Source organism: Eulemur rufifrons, chromosome 15, assembly GCF_041146395.1.
Source record: "Eulemur rufifrons isolate Redbay chromosome 15, OSU_ERuf_1, whole genome shotgun sequence".
NCBI classification, from domain to species: domain Eukaryota; kingdom Metazoa; phylum Chordata; class Mammalia; order Primates; family Lemuridae; genus Eulemur; species Eulemur rufifrons.
This window is the reverse complement of record NC_090997.1, coordinates 2403993-2425866: the sequence shown is the minus strand read 5'-3', so window position 1 is coordinate 2425866 and position 21874 is coordinate 2403993. Positions and strand designations below refer to the sequence as shown.

At 49.6% G+C, this 21874-nt stretch overlaps 2 protein-coding genes across 3 annotated transcripts; one reads left to right on the top strand and one right to left on the bottom strand.

Annotated features, from left to right (window-relative positions):
- The first annotated feature begins 16333 nt into the window (after positions 1-16333).
- Positions 16334-18181, top strand: NCR3 (natural cytotoxicity triggering receptor 3). The gene is made up of 4 exons (XM_069488659.1): positions 16334-16376; positions 17419-17763; positions 17891-17998; positions 18135-18181. The coding sequence occupies exons 1-4, from the start codon at positions 16334-16336 to the stop codon at positions 18179-18181; spliced, it is 543 nt and encodes a 180-aa protein (XP_069344760.1).
- Positions 18182-18644: 463 nt separating this feature from the next.
- LST1 (leukocyte specific transcript 1) lies at positions 18645-21051 on the bottom strand. 2 transcript variants are annotated; one of them, XM_069488384.1, is made up of 5 exons: positions 20992-21051; positions 19904-20079; positions 19518-19616; positions 19248-19270; positions 18645-18871 (listed from the first exon to the last, which is right to left on the bottom strand). In XM_069488384.1, the coding sequence occupies exons 2-5, from the start codon at positions 19962-19964 to the stop codon at positions 18716-18718; spliced, it is 339 nt and encodes a 112-aa protein (XP_069344485.1). In that variant the 5' UTR covers positions 19965-20079; positions 20992-21051; the 3' UTR covers positions 18645-18715. The 2 variants fall into 2 exon arrangements, with proteins under 2 accessions (XP_069344485.1, XP_069344486.1); XM_069488385.1 differs by having other exon boundaries at positions 19248-19265; positions 19959-20079.
- Between the last annotated feature and the right edge of the window lie 823 nt (positions 21052-21874).

The following is a 21874-nucleotide window of genomic DNA, read 5'->3' as shown; positions in this document are numbered from 1 at the left end:
GTTGAAAGGGGCTTATTATGAATAACAAAAGAAACTCTTTTCACCTTTGTCACTTAGGAAATTATGAGGGGTTTAAGAGCTCTGGCCTGGAGCCTGGCTAGAGACCAAAATACATATTTCTTTCTTTCTTTTCTTTTCTTTTTTTTTTTTTTTTTTTTGAGACAGGGTCTCTCTCTGTTGCCCAGGCTAGAGTGCTGTGGCGTCATCATAGCTCGCTGCAACCTCCAACTCCTGGGCTCAGACAAGCTGCCTGCCTCAGCCTTGGCGGTAGCTGGGACTGCAGGTGTGCACCACAACACCCAGCTAATTTTTCTATCTTGTAGAGATGGGGGTCTCACTATGTCACCCAGGTTGGTCTTGAACTCCTGGTCTCAAGTGATCCTCCTGCTTTGGCCTCCCAAAGTGCTGGGATTACAGGCGTGAACCACCATGCCCAGTCAACAGAAATGTATGTTTCTTATTATCACAGTATCACAACAGGAGAAGAGTATTCCAGGCAGAGGGAGCAGTCAGTACCAAGGTGCTCAGGTGAGAACCGTGGGGAGACCGGAGTGCTCATGGGGCAGCAGGGAGGCCTGTGCAGCTGGAGCCAGGGGAGGGTGAGGTCAGCTCGGGCAGGGCCTTGCAGGTCCTTGCAAAGACGCTGGCTTTTACTCTGAGGGAGGCTGCCTCCCAGATTGGTCTTTGCAAGGATGACTTGGCAGACTGGCAGGTGGGATAGTGCTTAGATGCTCAGAAAAACTTCCTGGGATAGAGAAAGGGACAGCCACTCTGCCTGCGGGTCAGAAGTGAAGACTAAAGAGCCCACAGAACAAGCAGGTGGAGGAGGACTCTCAGGGCCTAAACACAGATGTGGAGAAAGCCTGTGAAGAACAGACTTGCAAGAAGACGTTTGGGCTTAGAAAGCAACGCCCCAAAGACTGGTGCTTTGAAATGCTAAGAGGCCTTAGAAGCTGCCTCAGAATCAAGGCCCCTCTAACCTTGTTCCTCTTCCAAGCACAAGGAGGGACTCTTTCTGGAATTTCCTTATCTGACTAAGAAAGCTTCTTTCCTAAAGAAACACAATTGTCTTCAGACCCCCTCCCTAGGGAACTCATCAAGTAACCGGGAAAGATCAACTGCCAGAGAGGAGAAAGCTCAGGGAGTGATCACCATGCGGGGATAGACTTCACCCAGACTTCTGAGGGCCGCTCTGCTCCGGGAGATTACCTGAGGAACTTTCTTTGTCCGCATAACAGGATGACCTGCGTTCCTGTCCAGCTCCACCTCTCACACCTCAGTGATGTCTGTCTCCCGCCTCCCACGTCCATTCATTCTCCTTAATGATTTACTGTCCCTGTAAAGAAACGCCTACATTCCCTATCTTCCCCTTCCCTGATGAAAAAGGATATATAAACTGGGGGTAATCACTCTTTGATTGTCACCGTGTGCATGTTAATAAATTTGTATGCCTTTTCTCCTAGTAATCTTTCTTTTGTCAGCTGATTTTCACAAACCCTCAGAGGGTGAAGGGAAAGTTTTCCCTTTGCCCCTAGAAAGACACCTTCACCCAAACTTGGGGGCCCAGCTCCCTCAACTCCAGAGAGGGCCAGCTCCCAGGGGTTAAGGCTGGAGGGGTGGTGGGGCCTCTGGGCAGACAGCTGCAAGGCCAGGGGCCCACTGAGAACTTGGAAACCAGGCAAATAGTTAGGCTGCGAGGTGTAGATCTGAGCAGACATGCAGAACTTTTTAACCAGTGGTTCTCAAAAAGTGGTCCTTCCACCAGCCTCACATGGAAACGTGTTAGAAATGCATGTTTTGGGCCCCAGACCAGACCTGCTGAATCAGAAATTCTAGGAGTGGGGCCAAGAAAAGCTTTTTAACAAGTGCCTCAGTTGCTTCTAATACACATTCAAGTTTGAGAGCCACGGCCCTGAAGAAATAGAATAGCTCCCAAGCTTGCAAGGCTTATCTTGCCCTGGCCAAAGGTATTAACATAGCTTAAGAATGGGTCAGTGGGCTGTGGAGCTGAGAGAAGGAGTGAGTCACCCAGGCCAAGGTTCTTAGTGTCCAGCCAAGCAGCCAGGGAGAAAACCCTGAGCTGGCTCAATAAATGGACCTACCAGAACCCCTGAGATTAGAGCCCCTTATGGAACAACTGGCACCTGTGGCTAAGGGTCCTTGTTATGACTCCGTGCTGTCCAGGGGAATTGCTGATTAGAGTTGGGCCCCACAGAATGTGCCTCTGGGAAGAGAGTGCACTGGCCAGAAAGCTGGAGTGATTGTGCGTGTGCACGTGTGCGTGCCCTGGGCGTCTTCTCTTTGCACCTCTGCTTTCCCTGTCCCACTCTGCTCTTTGCTCCGGGAGGCCAGCCTGTGCAGACTGTGTCAAAGGGTGCATCTGGCTTCCAGCTGATTTTATTTTATTATTTATGTATTTTTCCTTTTTCTCACTTTAAATCAAAAGCTAACCAGCTGATTTTAGCTGCTGGAGAGGCAGGCCTGGCAGGGACAGCAGGAGGGAGGACACTGAGGTGGTGCCCTTCCCACCAGGTCACCCCAGGTTAGCCGAAACCTCCACCTGAGGGCAACACTCCTCTCTGGGACTATCTTCTCCCGGGCTTCCGTAGCCCAGGAGATAGATTGCAGGTTATCTGTGGACTTAGCTGGGGGAAAATGTGCGTCCTTTTTTCACGTCCAGTGTCACCGGTGTTGCCTTGACCACTTCACAGTCTAAAGTTTTCATTTAAGCCAAGCAACAACATCCTTTGTACTGATATGTCTTTATTTCTGAAAACTGAACTTCAACTTGCCTGTATTTTAACTGTGTTGTCTCTTATTTAATATGGTAATAAAGAAGTACATGATTGATTCTATTGAAAGTTTTTATTAATATTTTGGTAACTGGAATTCAATACAATGGGTTTATTTTATTATATTTTGTTTTTATTTTATGCTTTCCTAGAATGCCAGAGGGATCCGTGGCACAAAATAAGTAAGAGCCCTGCTGCAGCCTCTCTCTCTGCATCCCTTTGGGCTTGGGTGTGACAATATGTTAATGTCCCCTGCAGCTCCCGTTTGCCCTACCCATACCTTTGTCAATAACCTGCTCTCCTCAAATCCTCCGAACTTGTGGGTGTTGTTTCCTTCAGGCCTGACGGACACAGCGTGCGTTCCCGTGCCTGCGTGTGTGTGTGTGTGTGTGTGTGTGTGTGTGTGTGTGGAATGTGGGGCGGGGGCGCTGGCAGGAAGCGATCTCTGTGGCGCTATTGCTCATTACAGATGAACAAAAGGACATCCTGGTGTATGCACTGGAGTCTGAAGCTTGGTTAACGAGAGGCTGTCCCTGAGGTGAGAAAACACGTCAGGGTTCTGAGCCCGCAAGGTGCAGCCTGTACTAGGATGGCCAGCTCACCAAGGTTGCTGTTGTCAGAAGACTTTTCAATTTTTTTTTTATTTTTTTGAGACAGTCTTGCTCTGTCACCTAGGCTAGAGTGCTGTGGCGTCAGCCTAGCTCACAGCAACTTCAGACTCCTGGGCTCAGGTGATCCTCCTGCCTCAGCCTCCCGAGCAGCTGGGACTATGGGCATGTGCCACCATGCCCGGCTAATTTTTTTTTTTCCTATTTTTAGTAGAGATGGGGTCTCTCTCTTGCTCGGGCTGGTTTCAAACTCATGACCTCGAGCAATCCTCCCGCCTCAGCCTCCCAGAGTGCTAGGATTACAGGCGTGAGCCACCGCGCCCGGCCACAAGCCTTTTCTGAAAAGTCTCCCTGTGGGGCTTTGAGAGGAATGTGACCGCGGCTTATTTTGACATCTCCCCTCTTGCCTCCTGGAAAGCATATAAAGAGAATGGCGACACACACTGCATTTTCAGTAAAGCTACGAGGCACAGAAAACCTACAAACTCCAAATTATGTGTATGTGTGACCAAATTCCACGCTGAGCAGACATCCTCAGCAGTGGCTGGGGAAGGGCCGGGAAGGAGCGAGTGCCCAGGTGACTGGCGCACCCATGGAAGACATCCCTCCCGGGGAGGAGAGGCCCACGCGCTGACGCAGGCTGACTGGACAGAGGCAAGTGCTGCCGGGAAAGCTGGAGAGAAAATGTTTTATAAAGTGCCCCGAGGGACCCCGAGGTGGTAGATCTCAGAAAGCGCCAGCAAAATTCTCCTTCCTGGGAGAATGCACGCATCCTCACTTGGGTGACAGCAGCTGTGGGGCCTCCTGTGAACAGACTCTGCTAAGGCTGGTGGCAGAGGCTTTCTTAACTTGGAGAAGTTCTCAGAGGCAGAAGAGGTAGTGGCTACACAGAGGTATCGAATTTTAAGGAAATATCCCATTGTTATAGCAAAAGAGGAGCAGCCCTTGAACTTGTAAGCCTGGAAAGCTATCCCGGGCCCTCTCCCCACTCTTCCACAAAGTCCTGCTACTAATAGTTCAGAAAAATCTAGCTCGTTTAAATGTGAGCAACAAAAAAAAAATGACCAATGCTGCACAGTTAAGTATGAGAAAAAAAGCTCAAAGAGAGCAGCGCAATTTACCGACAGATGATGACAGGCCAGAAATAGACGACAAAACTTAGGGCTTCAGCAACGGAAGAAGGCCACACACCAGAAGCACAAGTGGTCGGAGGAGAGAACGCAGTAACAAGAGAGTCTGGGTGGGAACTGGAGGAAAGATGTAACAGGAAAATACCAAGCCGTTCCAAAAATGAATACGAAATTTCATGGGAGAAGAGAGATAGATGATGTATATTCCTAATTTTAAAAATCACAAATGACAGTTATGACATGTTTTCACTACTTTAAAAATCTGAATGGTTGTTTATCATGAACAGCATTTGTGAAATGCTTTCAGCGTATTGACTGAGATGGTCACATGGATTTCTCTCCTTCGTTTCTTAGTGCCGGCTTTTGTACCAGGGCTAAGGCTACAGTAATCTCAGGAAATAAGTTGAGAAACTTTTCCTGTTTTCTGATCTCCCGAATAATTTTTATGTGACTGAAACTACCTCTGTTTTGAAGGTTTCTTAACTATCTGGATCTGGTGACTTTTTGGTGGTTAAAATTTTAACAACTCACTCATTTTCTTTAATTATTACAGGTTTTTCAGGCTTTTAATTTTTTCTTGAGTCAGTGTTGGTCACACATTATTCTAGAAAATAATTCATCTTAGCCAGGTGCAGTGGCACACACCTGTAGTCCCAGCAACTCGGGAGGCTGAGGTGGGAGGATCACCTGAGAATAGAAGTTTGAGCCCAGCCTAGGCAACATAGAGACAGACACCTTGTCTCTAAAAAAGAAAAAAATTATTCATCTTATCAAACTTTGTAATCTAAATATGTACTGTATCTGAGATTATATTTCCTCTAAATTATTTATTTTGTATGTGTGCCTTTTCTCTCCTTTTTCTGCTTAATCTATTTAGTCAGAAGTTTATTAATATCAGTAGTCTCTGTAAATATATATTTCTTTTCTGCTCTATTGTTTCTTTGTTTTCTATTTCATTAATTTCTGAAATTATATTTATTATATTCTTCCCTAATTTAGGGGGATACTCTTTTTCTAATTCCTTTTTTTTTTGAGACAGAGTCTCGCTCTGTTGCCCGGGCTAGAGTGCTGTGGTGTCAGCCTCGCTCATAGCAACCTCAAACTCCTGGGCTCAAGCAATCCTACTGCCTCAACCTCCCAAGTAGCTGGGACTACAGGCATGTGCCACATGCCCAGCTAATTTTTTGTATATATTTTAGTTGTTTGGCTAATTTCTTTCTATTTTTAGTAGAGATGGGGGTCTCGCTCTTGCTCAGGCTGGTCTCGAACTCCTGAGCTCAAGAGATCCTCCTGCCTCGACCTCCCAGAGTGCTAGGATTACAGGCGTGAGCCACCTCGCTGGCCCATTCTTTTTTTTTTTTTTTGACACTGAGTCTCTGCGGGGTGCGGTGGCTCATGCCTATAATCCTAGCACTCTGGGAGGCCGAGGCAGGAGGATCTCTTGAGCTCAGGAGTTCGAGACCAGCCTGAGCAAGAGTGAGAGTGAGACCACATCTCTACCAAAAAGAAAGGAAAAAAAAAAAAAAAAAAAACAAAACCCAGCCAGGCGTGGTGGCGCGTGCCTGTAGTCCCAGTTACTCAGGAGTCTGAGGCAGGAGGATCGCTTGAGCCCAGGAGTTGGAGGTCGCAGTGAGCTCCGGATGACACCACTGCACTCTACCCAGGGTGACAGAGGACTGTGTCTCAACAAAAACAAACAAGGCACCTGAGCACCCCTCCTCACAACCCCTCACCCCTTCTTACTGGAAAAAAAAAAAGAGAGACAGTATCTCTCTGTTGCCCTGGCTAGAGTGTAGTGGCATCATCATAGCTCAGTGCGGCCTCCCACTCCTCGGTTCAAGTGATCCTTCTGTCCTGCCTCAGCCTCCCAAGTAGTTGGGACTACAGGCAGGTGCCACAACACCCGGCTAATTCTTCTATTTTTAGTAGAGATGGGTCCTGCTCTTGCTTAGGCTGGTCTCGAATTTCTGAGCTCAAACAATCCTGCAGCCTTGGCCTCCCAGAGTGCTAGGATTATAGGCGTGAGCCACTGAGGCCCACCTCTTTTTCTAATTTTTTAAGATTTCTGTTCAACTCATTTATTTGTTATTTATTTATTTATTTATTTATTTTAGAGACAGAGTATTGCTCTGTCACCCGGGCTGGAATGCAGTGGCAAAATCATAGCTCACTGCAACCCTGAATTCCTGGGCTCAAGCGATCCTCCTATCTCAGCCTCCCCAGTAGCTGGAACTACAGGTATGTACCACTACGCCTGGCTAATTTTTCATTTTGTTTTATTTTTTGTAGAGACGGAGGGTCTCAAACTCCTGGTCTCAAGTAATACTTCCTCCTTAGCCTCCTAGAATGCTGGGTTACAGGCTTGAGCCGTCAGCCCTGGCCAAACTCATTGATTTTTTTTTTTTTTTTTTTTTTGAGACAGAGTCTCACTCTGTTGCCTGGGCTGGAGTGCCGTGGCCTCAGCCTAACTCACAGCAACCTCACACTCCTGGGCTCAAACAATCCTCCTGCGTCAGCCTCCTGAGTGGCTGGGACTACAGGCATGTGCCACCATGCCTGGCTAATTTTTCTCTATATATTTTTAGCTGTCCATATAATATCTTTCTATTTTTAGTAGAGATGGGGTCTTGCTCTTGCTAGGCTGGTCTTGAACTCCTGAGCTCAAACATCTGCCCGCCTCGGCCTCCCAGAGTGCTAGGATTACAGGAGTGAGCCACCACGCCCGGGCCTGATTTTTAAACTTTCCTAGTATGCACATTTTTTTCTTCTGTGAATTGTTCTAGCTACATCTGATGTTTTTTTTAATTTTAATTTGATTTTTTTCACCTTACAGCATTGTCCAACATCTCACAGTTTTGAAAGGCACAATTTTCATTGCCAGTTAAAAATATTTTAAATTTCATTATAATATTTTCTTTTGGCATTTGACTTATTTATAGGTAGGTTTTTAAATTTTCAAAATACATTAGAAACATGTTTTTAAATTTTCCTAACATACAATATTCTCTGTTATTGGTCTTAAATTGTCATGGGCTGGACATGGTGGCTCACACCTATAATCCCAGCATTTTAGCAGGCCAAGGCAGGAGAATTGCTTGAGACCAGGAATTCGAGATCAGCCTGGGCAACATAGCAAGAACCCATCTTGACAAAAAAATAAAAAATAAAAAATTATCACGGCGTGGTTGCGTGCGCCTATAGTCTCAGGTACTCGGGAGGCTAAGGCAGGAGGATCACTTGGGCCTGGGAGTTTGAGGTTACAAACTCAGTGAACTATTATATGATCACACCACTGCATTCCAGCCTGGGCAACAGAGACCCTGTCTCAAAACAAACAAAAAAAGAAAAGAAAAGAAATTCTTAGGGATTTTGGTCAGCAATTGTATTCTGTATAATTTTGATTCATTTCTCTAAATGTCTATGTGCAACTGAAAGGAATGTCATTTTCTAATTTTTCTCATGCTAAGATTTTATATATTTCCGTTAGACCAAGCTTAATTGTTTTCACTCTTCTATGTCTTTAATAATTTTTTGCCTCCTTGATATATCGGTTTCTGAGAGATGTAAGTCTTCTTCTAATATTGTAGATTAATTTTTTTAAAAAAAGCATCCGTGTACAGCAAGTCCAAGGGCTAGCGGGAGTGGCGCCAGCCAGCCTGGCAGAGTGGAGGAAGGCCTCTCTGTGGCAGGGTAATTGGCCCCAGAGGCAAGAGATGATGAGCACATCACCAGCCTTTCTTCATCCTCACACCTGAGAGAAACGAGGGAGGAAGAGGAGCCATGGGGTGGTGGGGGGATGAGGCATATGGAGGGGGAGGGATGGGAAGAGAAAATGTGGAGAAAGATGGGGAGGCAGAAAGCGATGTGGAGAGAGACAGAAAGACGGGGAGACAGGATGTTTGCCCATGGAAGGTGCTCACTAAGTATCTGTTGAACAGATGAATAAGCAGGAGTGTGTGTGAGAGAGAGAGGCACAGAGAGATGTGGGACGTAGGTGGAGATGTGGGGAGGAAACAGATAGTATGAATAAAGATGGCGAGACAGAGTTGTGGACAGAGGTGTGGGAGATACAAGAAATAAGGAGAGCAAGGAGGGAGAGATTGAGAGAAATGAAGGGCCGGGTGGCTCAACGCCTGTAAACCTAGCACTCTGGGAGGCCAACACGGGAGAATTGCTTGAGCTCAGGAGTTCAAGACCAGCCTGAGCAAGAGCAAGAGTGAGACCTCGTCTCTACTAAAAATAGAAAAATTAGCCGGGCGCGGTGGCATGCACCTGTAGTCCCAGCTACTCGGGAGGCTGAGGCAGGAGGATCGCAGACAGAGCGAGACTCTCTCTCCAGGAACTGAATAGGTGAATCAGCAAGGGTGGGGTGAAATGGATTTTCAGCAGAAACAACACTATCCATAAGAGAAGCAATTAGACTAGCTTCCTCTTGTGATGAGGAGGGCCTTAACTAGCAGTGGGAATGAAGAGGTGGGGAAAGACACCCGTGGTATTTCAGAGGCAGGATGCAGAGATTGTTTAGAAACAGCAATTGAGGGAGAAGGCAGAGTAGGAAGAATCCCACATTTTTGCTTTAAGTGATTGGATGCATTGTGTTGTCATTCACTGGGACAGGGACTGTAGGAAAGTGACCTGGTTTGGGCAAACACTGATGATTTTGATCTCAAATTCCTGGACTCAAGCAGTCCTCTCGCCTTAGCCTCCACAGTGCTAGGATTACAGGAGCCCAGCTGATACTGATGATTTTGAAATGCCTGTGGAATATTCAGTGGGAGACCTCTAGGGGGAGTTGGATATTCTTAAACCTGGACTCAGAACTCAAGAAAAAGTCCTGAGGTAAAGGTATAGATTGGGGACTCGACAGAGAATTAAGCAGTAGTGACGACTGTGACTATGACAGGACTGTCTGGGTAAGCCGTGGCAGATGCTCAAAAGTTGTTGAATGAAAGCTAGAAGTTGGCAACGGTGCACGCCTATGATCCCAGCTAAATTTGGGAGTCTAAGGGGTAGGATTGCTTGAGCCCAGAAGTTCAAGGCCAGTCTGGGCAACATAGTAAGACTGCATTTCAAAAATTATTAATAATAACTTTAAAAATGTATTTTTAAAAAAGTGGGAGAGGCTGGGTGCAGTGGCTCACACCTGTAATCCTAGCACTTTGGGAGGCTGAGGAAGGAGGATCACTTGAGCCCAGGAGTTTAAGGTTGCAGTGAGCTACGATGACGCTATCGCACTCCAGCCTGGGTGACAGAGAGAGACCCTGTGTTAAAAAAAAAAAAAAAGTGGAAGAAACATCCCAAAAGTCTTCCAACAGGAGAATGATGTGAAAGCACCTGTTTCGGGTACGGAAGTTGGGCGGGGGGTGGGGAGGGCTTCAGGGCTGATGGCTATGTCCCTGTGAAAGAGGAAGTGGGATTCCAAAGTGGAAAGGCTTCCATGGTGACGGGATCCAAAGCGTAGGTCATGGAGAGTCAAGGTGACGGTTGGAGTGGATAAGGTGAAGCAACTGTGAAGTCACACACTTAGGGTATTGAGAAAGCATTTGGGAGACAGATACAAGAATGTTCATAGCAGATTGATTCGTAATAACAGAAACTAGAAACAACCAAATTGTACAGCATCAGGTGAATGAATCAACAAGCTGTGCGGCATCGTATAAAGATTGCTACTCAGAGATAAAAAGGAACAAACTATTGATATATGCGACAGCGTGGGTTAACCTCACAGACATTGAGCAGAATGAAAGAAGTCAGATGCAACGGTGTGTGCTATAGGACTCCACTGATATGAAGTTCAAGAACAGATTAACCTATGGGAGTATAAATCAATGTTTGCATCTGGGGGGGAGAGGGATTTACCAAAAAGGGGTACGGGGTAATTTTCTGGGATGGTGGGAATTATCTACATCTCAATTGCAGTGTGGTTACCTGGGTGCACATATTGGCATCAAACTGTACACTCAAGATCTGTGCATTTTACTGTGTAAAATTGTATCTCAAAGTTTAAAAATGTCATTTATGTGGACATGAAGCCCACCAGGAAGACGGCAGAGGTTGAAATAGAGAGGAGGCTGTAGAGTCAGGGGTGGGCTCTTGATGAATATGGGAGGCTGGACAATGACAGCAAGAAGGAAAGACGGAGGAAGGTCATGGCGTCGGATGCTGTGAACCTCAGAGGACAAGCTGCTGTCAGAGGCTGAAGGTATCATAACCTGGGAGACACTCACTATTTAAAAATACTGATGAGGACTTGGCCAGAGAAGTCACCCACATGTCACCCCTGGCGACACCTGGAGGAGGAGCCCCCGGGGAGGCGGGGTCACCTGTGCTGGGATTGCTGCCCCTTCTGTGTTTTCACCCCTTTTCCTGCTCTGAGCTCTTACTGGCCTCAACTACCCTCCAGCGAGCCCACAGCTGTCTGTCGGGCCAGGGTGCATCCACTTGTGAAGCTTTCCATTTGTCGTCTTCCTCCTGAGTGCCTGGGAAGAGTTTCTTTGGCAAAGTCCCATCCTGGTGCCCATCGAGCTGATTAGCGTAGCAGTTCCCATCTTGCAGATTAACATTCCGTAGAGGGTTTCAGAGTTATTGAAAGGGGTCCTTGAACCCACACACATACCAGAATTTACTCTAGATGGACTATAAAAAAAATCCTTGGACTGTCTTTGGAATCCAAAACATTGTTAGTGATGCAAATGGTTTAGAAGTCTCAGGTAGAGAAAAGAGGTGGGGAGAGAAGGAAGCCCTTGAATTCAGGCAGAGCAATGACACTGTCACCCTAGCCCAGGACCGGGGAGGAGCTGGAGAAGAACTGCACGTGGAGCACCTAGGACGGTGGGGTCTGGAAGTTTACGGTGGTACTCCCACTTTACAGATGTGTAGGTGGTGGAACCAGGACTCCACCTTAGGCTGATTTGTCTTCTAAGCCACACTGTCCTGAGACAGGGAGTACTATCATGTGATTGAATGTGCACTGTGAGATTGAAAGTATAGAGTTTTATCCTCAAGCCAGTTGTCCCTTCCATGTCCCCACTGGTGGTGACCTCACCTCCCTCCCCAAACCATGGGCTTCTCGTAGTTGAAGTAGCAGAGACAGTTTTCCCCACATTGACTCTCTGGGGTGGGATGTGGTGTTGCTAGGAGGAGACAAAGTAAGAGACAGGGCAGAAACTGGAATTAAGGCCCGGGTGAGAAAAGTCACCATTGGTACCTCAGGCCCCCATGCTCTGTGACCACCAGGGGGCAGCCCTCACCTCGCCATGGCGCTGCGGTCCCACGCCCTCCAGTTAAATGGCCCTGCACTGCTGGAGAATGGCTGAGTCGGTCCTTCCCAGACTGTGTGGCATGTGTGGTTGTCCAGGTGGCTTAAATAATTTGTTCACGATTATGTAACTAGTTTGGGGGGGAGCTGGCATTTGAACTCAGCCTGAATCCACACCAGCATTCTTAACCGTGAGATTATGGCTTCTCCAAAGGAAAGCTCCGAATTGCTGCAGTGATGGGTGGGAACTGGACAATCTGCAAAGCATTGTGAAACAGAGCTAGAAACACAGACACAGAGGAAAAAATATGAATATGAAAAACATGAAATGAGCCAGAGATGGAGTGGGGAGGGGCCGGGCCGTGTTTCACCTGGCATATTACACAGAACCGTTCCGTGTGCTGTGTTATCTCCCGGAGCTGTGTGAGAGCCAGAGTGATGGGCACGCTCTCGTACCAGTGCTTGTATAGCACACCTCGTTTCACGGTGCTCCACAGATACTGCGCTTTTTACAAATTGAAGGTTGGTGGCAACCCTGTGTCAAGCAAGTCTATTGGCGCCATTTTCCCAGCAGCACGTGCTCACTTCGTGTCTCTGTGTCACGTTTTGGTAATTCTCACAATATTTCAAATTTTTAATTATTATTTCAGCTGTTATGATAATCTGTGATCAATGATCTTTGAGGTTCCTATTGTGATTGTTTTGGGGCACCCTGAACCAGCCCGCATTAGATAGCGAATTTAGTTGATAAATGCTGTGAGTGTTCTGACTGCTCCATCCACCAACCGTTCCTCTGTCTCTGTCCTTCTACCTAGGCCTCCCTATTCCCTGAGACACAATATTAAAATCGGGCCAATTAATAACCCTGCAATGACCTCTGAGTGTTCAAGAGAAAGGAAGTGTTGTATGTCTCTCACTTTAAATCAAAACCTAGAAATAGGCCGGGCGCCGTGGCTCACACCTGTAATCCCTGCACTTTGGAAGGCTGAGGTGGGAGGATCGCTTGAGGCCAGGAGCTTGAGACCAGTGTGCAGTGGCTATTCACAGGATTGATCATAGTGTACTGCAGCCTTGAACTCTTGGCTTCAAGCCATCCTCCCACCTCAGCCTCCAGAGTAGCTGGGACTACAGGCACACACCACTGCACCCAGCATGAATTATGCTAAATTTACTCTGCCTCTGCTCTATAAATGGAACAACAAAGCCTGGATGACAGCACATCTGTTTACAGCATGGCTTACTGAATATTTCAAGCCCACTGTTGAGGCCCACTGCTCAGAAAAGATTCCTTTCAAATTGCTGCTGCTCATTGACAATCACCTGGTCACCCAAGAGCTCTGATGGAGGTGTACGAGGAGATGAATGTTGTTTTCATGCCTGTTGACACAACATCCATTCTGTAGCCCATGGATCAAGGAGTAATTTTGACTTTCAAGTCTTATTGTTTAAGAAAGACATTTTGTAAGGCTATAGCTGCCATAGCTAGTGATCGCTCTGATGGGTCTGGGGAAAATAAAGTGAAAATCTTCTGGAAAGGATTCACCATTCCAGATGCCACTAAGAACACCCGTGATTCATGGAAGGAGGCCAAAATATCAACATTAACAGGAGTTTTGGAAGAAGTTGATTCTAATTCTCATGGATGACTTTGAGGGTCTTCAGTAGAGGAAGTAACTACAGAAATAGCAGGGGAATGCGAATTAAAAGTGGAGCCTGGGCCGGGCGCGGTGGCTCACGCCTGTAATCCTAGCACTCTGGGAGGCCGAGGCGGGTGGATCGCTCGAGGTCAGGAGTTCAAGACCAGCCTGAGCAAGAGCAAGACCTCGTCTCTACTAAAAATAGAAAGAAATTATCTGGCAAACTAAAATATATATAGAAAAAATTAGCCAGGCATGGGAGCACATGCCTGTAGTCCCAGCTCCTCGGGGGGCTGAGACAGTAGGATCGCTTAAGCCCAGGAGTTTGAGGTTGCTGTGAGCTAGGCTGAAGCCACGGCACTCACTCTAGCGCGGGCAACAGAGCGAGGCTCTGTCTCAAAAAAAAAAAAAAAAAAAAAAAAGTGGAGCCTGAAGATGTGACTCAATTGCTGCAATCTCATGATAAAACTTGAACAGATGACAAGTGGCTCCTTCTGGATGAGCAAAGAAAGTGGTTTCTTCTTTTTTTTGTCTTTGAGGCAAAGTCTTGCTCTGTCGCCTGGGCTAGAGTGCAGTGCATCAAACAGCATCACAGCTACGGAGAAATCTTTTGCGAAAGGAAGAGTCAATCGATGTGGCAAACTTCGTTGTTGTTTTATTTTAAGAAATTGCCACTCGGTGTGGTGGCATGTCTATAATCTCAGCCACTCTGGAGGCTGAGGTGGGAGGATCACTTGAGTCCAAGAGTTTGAGACCAGCCTGGGCAACATAGCAAGATGCTGTCTCAAAAAAAAAAAAAAAAAAAAAAAGAAAGAAAAGAAAAGAAAAGAGGCCGGGCGCGGTGGCTCACGCCTGTAATCCTAGCACTCTGGGAGGCCGAGGCGAGTGGATTGCTCAAGGTCAGGAGTTCGAGACCAGCCTGAGCGAGACCCCGTCTCTACTAAAAATAGAAAGACATTATATGGACAACTAAAAATCTATATAGAAAAAATTAGCCGGGCATAGTGGCGCATGCCTGTAGTCCCAGCTACTCGGGAGGCTGAGGCAGTAGGATCGCTTAAGCCGAGGAGTCTGAGGTTGCTGTGAGCTAAGCTGACGCCACGGCACTCACTCTAGCCTGGGCAACAAAGTGAGACTGTGTCTCAACAAAAAAAAAAAAAAGAAAAAAAAAAAAAAAAAGAAAAGAAAAGAAATTGCCACGGCCACCCCAACCTTCAGCGACCGCCACCCCATCAGTCAGCGGCCATCAACATCAAGGCAAGACCCTCCACCAGCAAAAAAATTAGGACTCATGAAGACTCAGATGATCCTTAGCATTGTTTAGCAATAAAATATTTTAAAATTAAGGTATGTACACTTTTTAGACATAAGGCTATTGCACAATTAATAGACTACAGTATAGTGAAACATAACTTTTTTGTTTTTGAAACAGGGTCTCAGTCTGTTGCCAGGGCTACAGTGCAGTGGCATCATCATAGCTCATTGCAACCTCAAACTCCTGGGCTTCAGCGATCCTCCTGCCCTAGCCTCCTGATAGCTGAAATTATAGGTGCATGCCACCACACCTGGATAATTTTCCTATTTTTTATAGAGACAGGGTCTTGCTCTTGCTCAGGCTGGTCTTAAATTCCTGACCTCAAGTGATCCTCCTGCCTGGGCCTCCCAAAGTGCTAGAATTAAAACATAACTTTTATATGCACTAGGAAACCAAAAATATCTGTGACTCACTTTATCGTGATATTCACTTTATTGCAGCGGTCTGGAACTGAACACAAAATATCTCTGTATACCTTGGAGTTATGTATAATGCATTTTGTGTCTTTCATTTGTTTGTGTAAAAACACATGCTCTGTAGATTCTCAATAAATGTGAGTTAAATGGTGAATAAAATATAAATGAGTGGATTTCCAATGGGTGATAAGTCCCTGTGGAAGGCACTAGATAAAGCTGACCTCTGCTAGGGTGTATTCCTTTAATGGAAATCTGAATATGAATGGGTCCAAACTTCCCTGTCAGCTGCACTCACTCCTCTGAAACCACCCAAGCCAACACCGTCAAAGTACAGCCTGGCCAGCCAGCAGTCCCAGCTACTCAGCACGCTGAGGCAGGAGAATTGCTTGAGCCCAGGAGTTGGAGGTTACAGTGAGCTATGAGCAAGCCACTGCACTCCAGCCTGAGTGACAAAGTGAAACCCCGTTTCTAAAAAAATAAAAAAATAAAAAAGTTAAAAAAAAAACCCCAACAACACTATCAAAGTAAAACAGGGTGATTGCTATGCAAATACAGCTTCCAGACACAGTCTGTAGTAACCCCCACCCCAGCTCCCATCAATCAGCTTCCTCCTCCTAATCCTCTCATTACAGAAGTTGTGGAGCAGTCCTGGAGGGTCTGCTGGGGGAGGGCCAGACTCCAGGAAGGAAGGGGTGGCATGGGCCTGGGCACTGGTGAGCAATCGGGAGGGGAAGTAGGTTAGCTTCTGGGCCCAGAAGGGCTCCTGGAGGCTTACTCTGTGTAAAGGGCTGGTATTCTCGAACCTCGGAAGGAACCACATCCTGGTCTCACCTACTCTTCCACCCACCCACCCCCCCTTGGGTTAGCGGCCATCTCAGCCTCCTTCCCTCCCGGCCTCACACACTTGGGCAACTTGCCCACAAGCTGGCCCCTTTTGCACCCTAGACACCCAGACATCTGCATCAGCAGACCCTCTCTCCTCAGGGAGGCAGGCATTTGATGCTCGAGCTCCCTGGCAGTCGAGGTCCTTGGCAAGTGATGTGTGAGTCCCATGTGTCACCGGAAGCTCCCCACCCCCACCTGGTGACTAAAGGCCTGGCCACAAGTAGTGGGTCATTCCTTCTTCACCCAGACCTTACAGCTCAAGTCCCCCTTGTCAACGGGGACATCCTCCAACATGGCCTGGACGCTGTCGCTCATCTTGATCACGGCCCATCCAGGTGACAGGGCAGGCACTCAGGACTACAGGGGTGTGGGGCCAGGAGGAGGGAGATCGGGGAGGCTGGACTAGATGCCCCAGGGCACAGGGTTGGTGGGGGCTGAACACTGAGGCTTATTATCTAGGGTCTAGATATAAGGGCTGCCCAGAAAGTATCCAGCCGTGTAACGGTTCTCGTTACATTAGCAATGGCTGGATGTTTTCTGGACAGCCCTAGTATAATGAGGTGTTTGAGAGACCCAATTACATCTAAGGTAAATTTCTTAGTGAAACTGTTTTTAATGGACTGAGTGACCTTAACTGTGAGGCATTTTCATTAACTAAACACAGAGGTTCTCAAAATGTGGATTCCTGGGAACCTGGGGCAATTCTCAGGCCTCACTCCAGACCCACCGAATCAAACCTGTGGGGTGGGCCCAGGAATCTGTCTTAACAAGAACTGCAGGTAATTTCCATACACCCTCAGGTTTGAGAATGACTGAGATAGAATGACTAGCGAATTTACCCAGGTGGAGAATTTAATTAGGAATTTTAATATTTGGTTTAATTCATCAAAATGGATGAGTTAAATAGGAATCTCAACCAATTAAAGCCATGTCTTCACTGGATATTTAATAAGATCATGCTCTTTAACAAAAAACAAGAGCAAGAATGGCCTACCACAGAATGCCGTTGGCACTAAAACAATACCTACAATAAAACAGTTAGTGATGTTAGCTAACTGGGCTGCCACATTCATGACAGAGCTTCAGCTTCACTGTGACTGGTTAAATTTCAGCTAGGCAAGTTAGTAGTGAACACAGCTAGAGGATGATGGCAGAGGGTGAGGGTGAGAGTTGGTACGGGGAAGAATTTGAAAAATGATCCAATAAGCAATGTTAAGAAATTAGATTGGCAAAGAGGAAAGGGTTTGACGAGGCCCCACAGTGTCGGTCCCTGTACACCCGTGCACGGAGACAGCCGGGATATTCTGCTCCAAGCTCTCTTGTCTTCTTCCTTTGGAGTAACCGGGGAGGTGGGTCTCCTCTCCTCTCTGCCCCCAGGATCCTGTGCTCTCTGGGTGTCCCAGCCCCCTGAAATTCGTACTCAGGAAGGATCCCCTGCCTTCCTGCCCTGCTCCTTCAATGCTGGCCCAGGGAGACTGGCCATTGGCTCTGTCACGTGGTTCCGAGACAAGGTGGCGCCAGGGAAGGAGGTGAGGAACGAGACCCCAGAGTTCAGGGGCCGCCTGGCCCCCCTTGCCTCTTCCCGCTTCCTCTGTGACCTCCAGGCTGAGCTGTACATCTGGGACACCCGAGGTCATGACGCCGGTGTCTACGTGTGCAGTGTGGAGGTGCTGGGCCTGGGTGTCGGGACAGGGAATGGGACTCGGCTGGTGGTGGAGAAAGGTGAGGCGCTGGGAGGCGATGTCCCCTCAGCAATGTCCCTGGGAGTCAGGGATCCTCCCCTGAGGCCCCTGCCCACTGCCCCTCCTGAGCCTGTGCAAGCCCCTTCCTCTCCAACACCCCCATGCAGGACCTCCTCAGCTAGGCGCCGGCACAGTCCTCCTCCTTCGGGCTGGACTCTATGCCTTCAGCCTTCTGTCTGTGGCCATGGGCAGCACCCTCTACTACCAGGGCAAATGTGAGTGCAGCAGCCGGGGCAAGGGTGGATGGGTTGGGAGGGGCAGTAGGAGAGCTGGAGAAGCGGGGATGGAGACCAAGAAAAGGAGAGCTTTGGGGTGGTGGCACAGAGCAGACCCTGTTCTCTCTTTGACCAGGCCACTGTCACATGGGAACACACTGCCACTCCTTGGACGGCCTCTGAGGAGTCATTCCAGATGCCAGTGATCCCCAGCCCTCTTCAGAAGACCCCAATAAATCCCTCTCTGCCACCACTAACTCTTCCTTACGAGTCTGCTGGACTTCCTTCTCTGTTCTCCGGATGTCCAGTGTGCCTGTCTCTGGGTCCCCTGCTCTTAACTCCTCCCACCGAGTCTGACCTGCAGTGTTCCAAGGAGGGAGCTTCCCAGGCCCAGGAGGCTGAGCCCGATTCTCCTGAGAAATGGGGATTATCAGATCTGATTATTCCTACTTGTGGACTGCCGTTTCCTGCCAGGCCCACAAATACTCTTTTCTGGCCCTTGGAGAAGCTCCAGCCTTATTCACCCCATAAATCTCTACTTGACCCCAGAGTGGGTGGGAGGGGAGCCACGTGAGTTTTGATGATGGTCATTTTGAATGGGGGCTCGAGCTGGACTGAGAGGACTGACACACAGAGGTGGGGGACCACAGTCTTTACTGGGTGAACAACAAGATGACCCTGACCACCTGCCTGGGTCGAGGGAGGTGTCCGGGGTGCTCAGGTGGGTTTCTTATTGGCAATGCAGGCATAGTCAGCGCTGGGGTCCGCCTTGGTGCCTTCCTCGTCTCTGCCCCGGAGGTCAGGTCCCTCGCTGCTGGGCACTGGCAGCCTCTGCAGAGATGCGTAGTGGAGCTCCTGCTCCGAGAGCTGGGCCTGGGCCGGGCCAGAGGGGCCATGAGAGGAGCCAGCCCCATCCCTCCCTGCAGTTCTGCCCCCACCTCCCGTCTTTGGTACCTCCCTGCCTCTCCCCCCTGCTGCCCCCCACCGGCCTGGGCGCCGGTTCCTTTCTCTCATTGCTCTTGCTCTCTGTCTCTCACTCTTATCTCCTCTCTCCTACCTTTTCTCTCGGCTTCTCTCTCTCATTTTCTCCGCGTCTCTCTTTCTGGCCCTTAATTCTCTGCCTTTCTCATGCTCTGGCCTTTTCTCTCCTTGTCCCCTGGCCCCAGCCTCTCCCCCGGGCTCTCAGTGGGCCTGTCCCCGCCACCCTCTGGCCCTCTCTGGCCCTCCCCTTCCCTGCTCCCAGACTCACCCAGCTCCTCTCCAGCCTCTTCACTGGAAGAAAAGCAGCAGTTTAGCACAGCCTGGCTCTGTGCGGCTCCCAGCCCTCCTCCCCGGCTCCCACCCTGGGCCGCCCCTGCCACTTCCCCGCTTCCCACGGCCAGAGCCCTGGCCTCTCTCCTCTCCCACCCGACTCCCCCTTCTTCCTCGCCCAGGGCCTGTCAGGACCCACGGGGAGGCAGCAGGAAAGGGGTGGTGCCCAGGGGCCCTGCTGTGGGTGCATGAGGGGCGAGGGGCTCACCTCTGCGATGGAGCCGACACAGGCAGGCACACAGGAGGACCGAAGCCAGCAGCAGGAGCGCCCCCAGCCCCAAGCCCCCGTAGAGGTAATGGCAATACTCTGTAGGGAAGAGGGCCGAGGTCTCTCTCCCGCCCAGCCCAGCCAGCCGCCGGTTGGTGCCGGTTTCTCAGATCCCCTGTCCAACACGTTTAGAGGCAGGAAAATATACTCTCAGAGCTTCTTCACCCCAGACCCGCCAGAGGTGTGCTCCCTCATCAGAGACCGCTCACCCCTCAGAGGCCACAAGCCCTGCTGTTTCTGGGCCTCCCGAGAAGTCCCTTCCCCTCCTGCACCGGCTGCCCAGAGGCCCTGACTCCTGGTCATGAAGCGCACAGGCCGCTGCTCACCCATTACTCCCTGAGCACCCAGGCCGCCTGTGCAGAGCGAGGGGCCTTTACTCACTCTCATCTTTACCAGGTGACATCAGGTCGGGAGGAAGGACTGGCCTGGAGGTCAGGAACCCTAGGCCCTGCTCTTTTTGGCTAAATGGCCGGGGGCTAGTCACGTGCCTCCAGTTCCTTATCTGTAAAGCAAGGGGCCCTCTGTTACCATCTCCTGGGCTGAGGAGCCTCATCTATGTGGCAACCCTGAGCTGGGCACTTTCCATTGGTCACCGCTAGTCCCCACGACAACGTAGGATGTTTTGGTGCCCACTGCCCAGGTGAGGACCCAAGACTCAAGCCTGGACTTTACTAGGCCATCCATCCCAGGAGGCTGGAGCTGGGTTCAAGGCTGGTTCTGTCCAGCTCCAGATCCCACCCCCTTCCCTCTGCCCTGGGCTGACCAGGTGGCTTGGGGGGCCCCTCCAGCACTGGGTAGGTGCTGGTGAGGTGCTGATGGAGGGGGAGGAAGGAGCTGGGTCTGGGTGGGTGTGGACACGGGGGAAAAATAAGGAAGGTGGTATCGGGCGTCCAGCGGCTGGGCCACTCCCTCAGCCCCAGAGTGTGGAGCCCACTGGGCTGGCGTGAGGAGCTGCTTCCCACAGGCAGATGCTGCTGGGGCTGAAGTGGGGCATGGAGGACGGTCTGGGGCCCCATAACTTCCCCTCAGGGACTTCCTGTCCTCCAACCACTGGTTCCTGTTTGAGGGCAAGGAGGGGGCTGCTGACTTCGCCCCAGAGCCAGATACATTGAGTACGGTCTGGAAACTGAGGTCCTCAGGGTTTCAGAGGAATGCCAGGGGTGGGGGGCAGGATCCCAGAGGGAGGAGAGAGCTGAAGTGGCCATAAGGGCTGTGGCATCAGAAGTGGATTGTTTTCAATTTCTTTGGGGAGCACCTACCCAAAGGCTTGACAGAGGATTCCTCTAGGGCGCAGAGAACCTCAAACCCATACTCTGTCTCCCTTCATCTTAACCTCACCTCACTCTGGGGTGTGACTGCCCTTCCCTGCATGGTGTCCCCCCCACACCAGCGTCCCTGCCCACTCCCAGCTTACCCAGAGCCTGTGGCCTGCAGGGTGGACAGACTCCAGACTGGCCAGGGTTGCCTGGCTGGAGAGAAGTGTCGCCACCTCAGACATTCCTGCCCCTCCCCTGGGTTTAACTTCTCCCCTAGCCTGGGCGCCTCCCCAGCATTGGTGGGAGAGGAAGTTCGGCATGAGGGTTAGGGTTACAAAATGTTTCCTTTCAGGCTCCTGGGACTATAACAGGGGCCGTCATCCCCCTCAGCTCCAGCCGGCCTCTTTTTTTTTTTGAGACAGAGTCTTGCTCTGTCGCCCAGGCTAGAGTGCCATGGCATCAGCCTAGCTCACAGCAACCTCAAACTCCTGGGCTCAAGTGATCCTCCTGCCTCAGCCTCCCGAGTAGCTGGGACTACAGGTGTGCGCCACCACATCTGGCTAATTTTTCTGTTTTTAGTAGACATGGTGTCTCGCTCTTGCTCAGGCTGGTCTTGAACTCCTGATCTCAAGAAATCCTCCTGCCTCGGCCTCCCAGAGTCCTGGGATTACAGGCATGAGCCAAAGCACCTGGCCTTCCAGCCATCCTCTTGATCCTGCCAGTAGTCAGCAAATGTTCACCTCCTCCAGGTGTCTTCCCTGATAAACTTTTTTCTGTTACCCCTCACACTGCATCTGCTGAGAGCTCCTGATCTCGGTGTATGTGTGAGACACACATTCCCTGGCTCCCGCATCAGCCTGGGAGCTCTGGTGCATTTGGGGTGACTTGCCTGGAGTTCTGCAGCTGTGTGCAGCAGGATGCTTGGCTGGCTGATTAACAAACAAGAGACTCAGTGGCAGGCAGACTAGATTTGCATGGGCACTGTCCATAGATCTAGGGCAGAAAGTTGGTGACAAGTTGGTGTTGGCAAAGGAGGAGTTG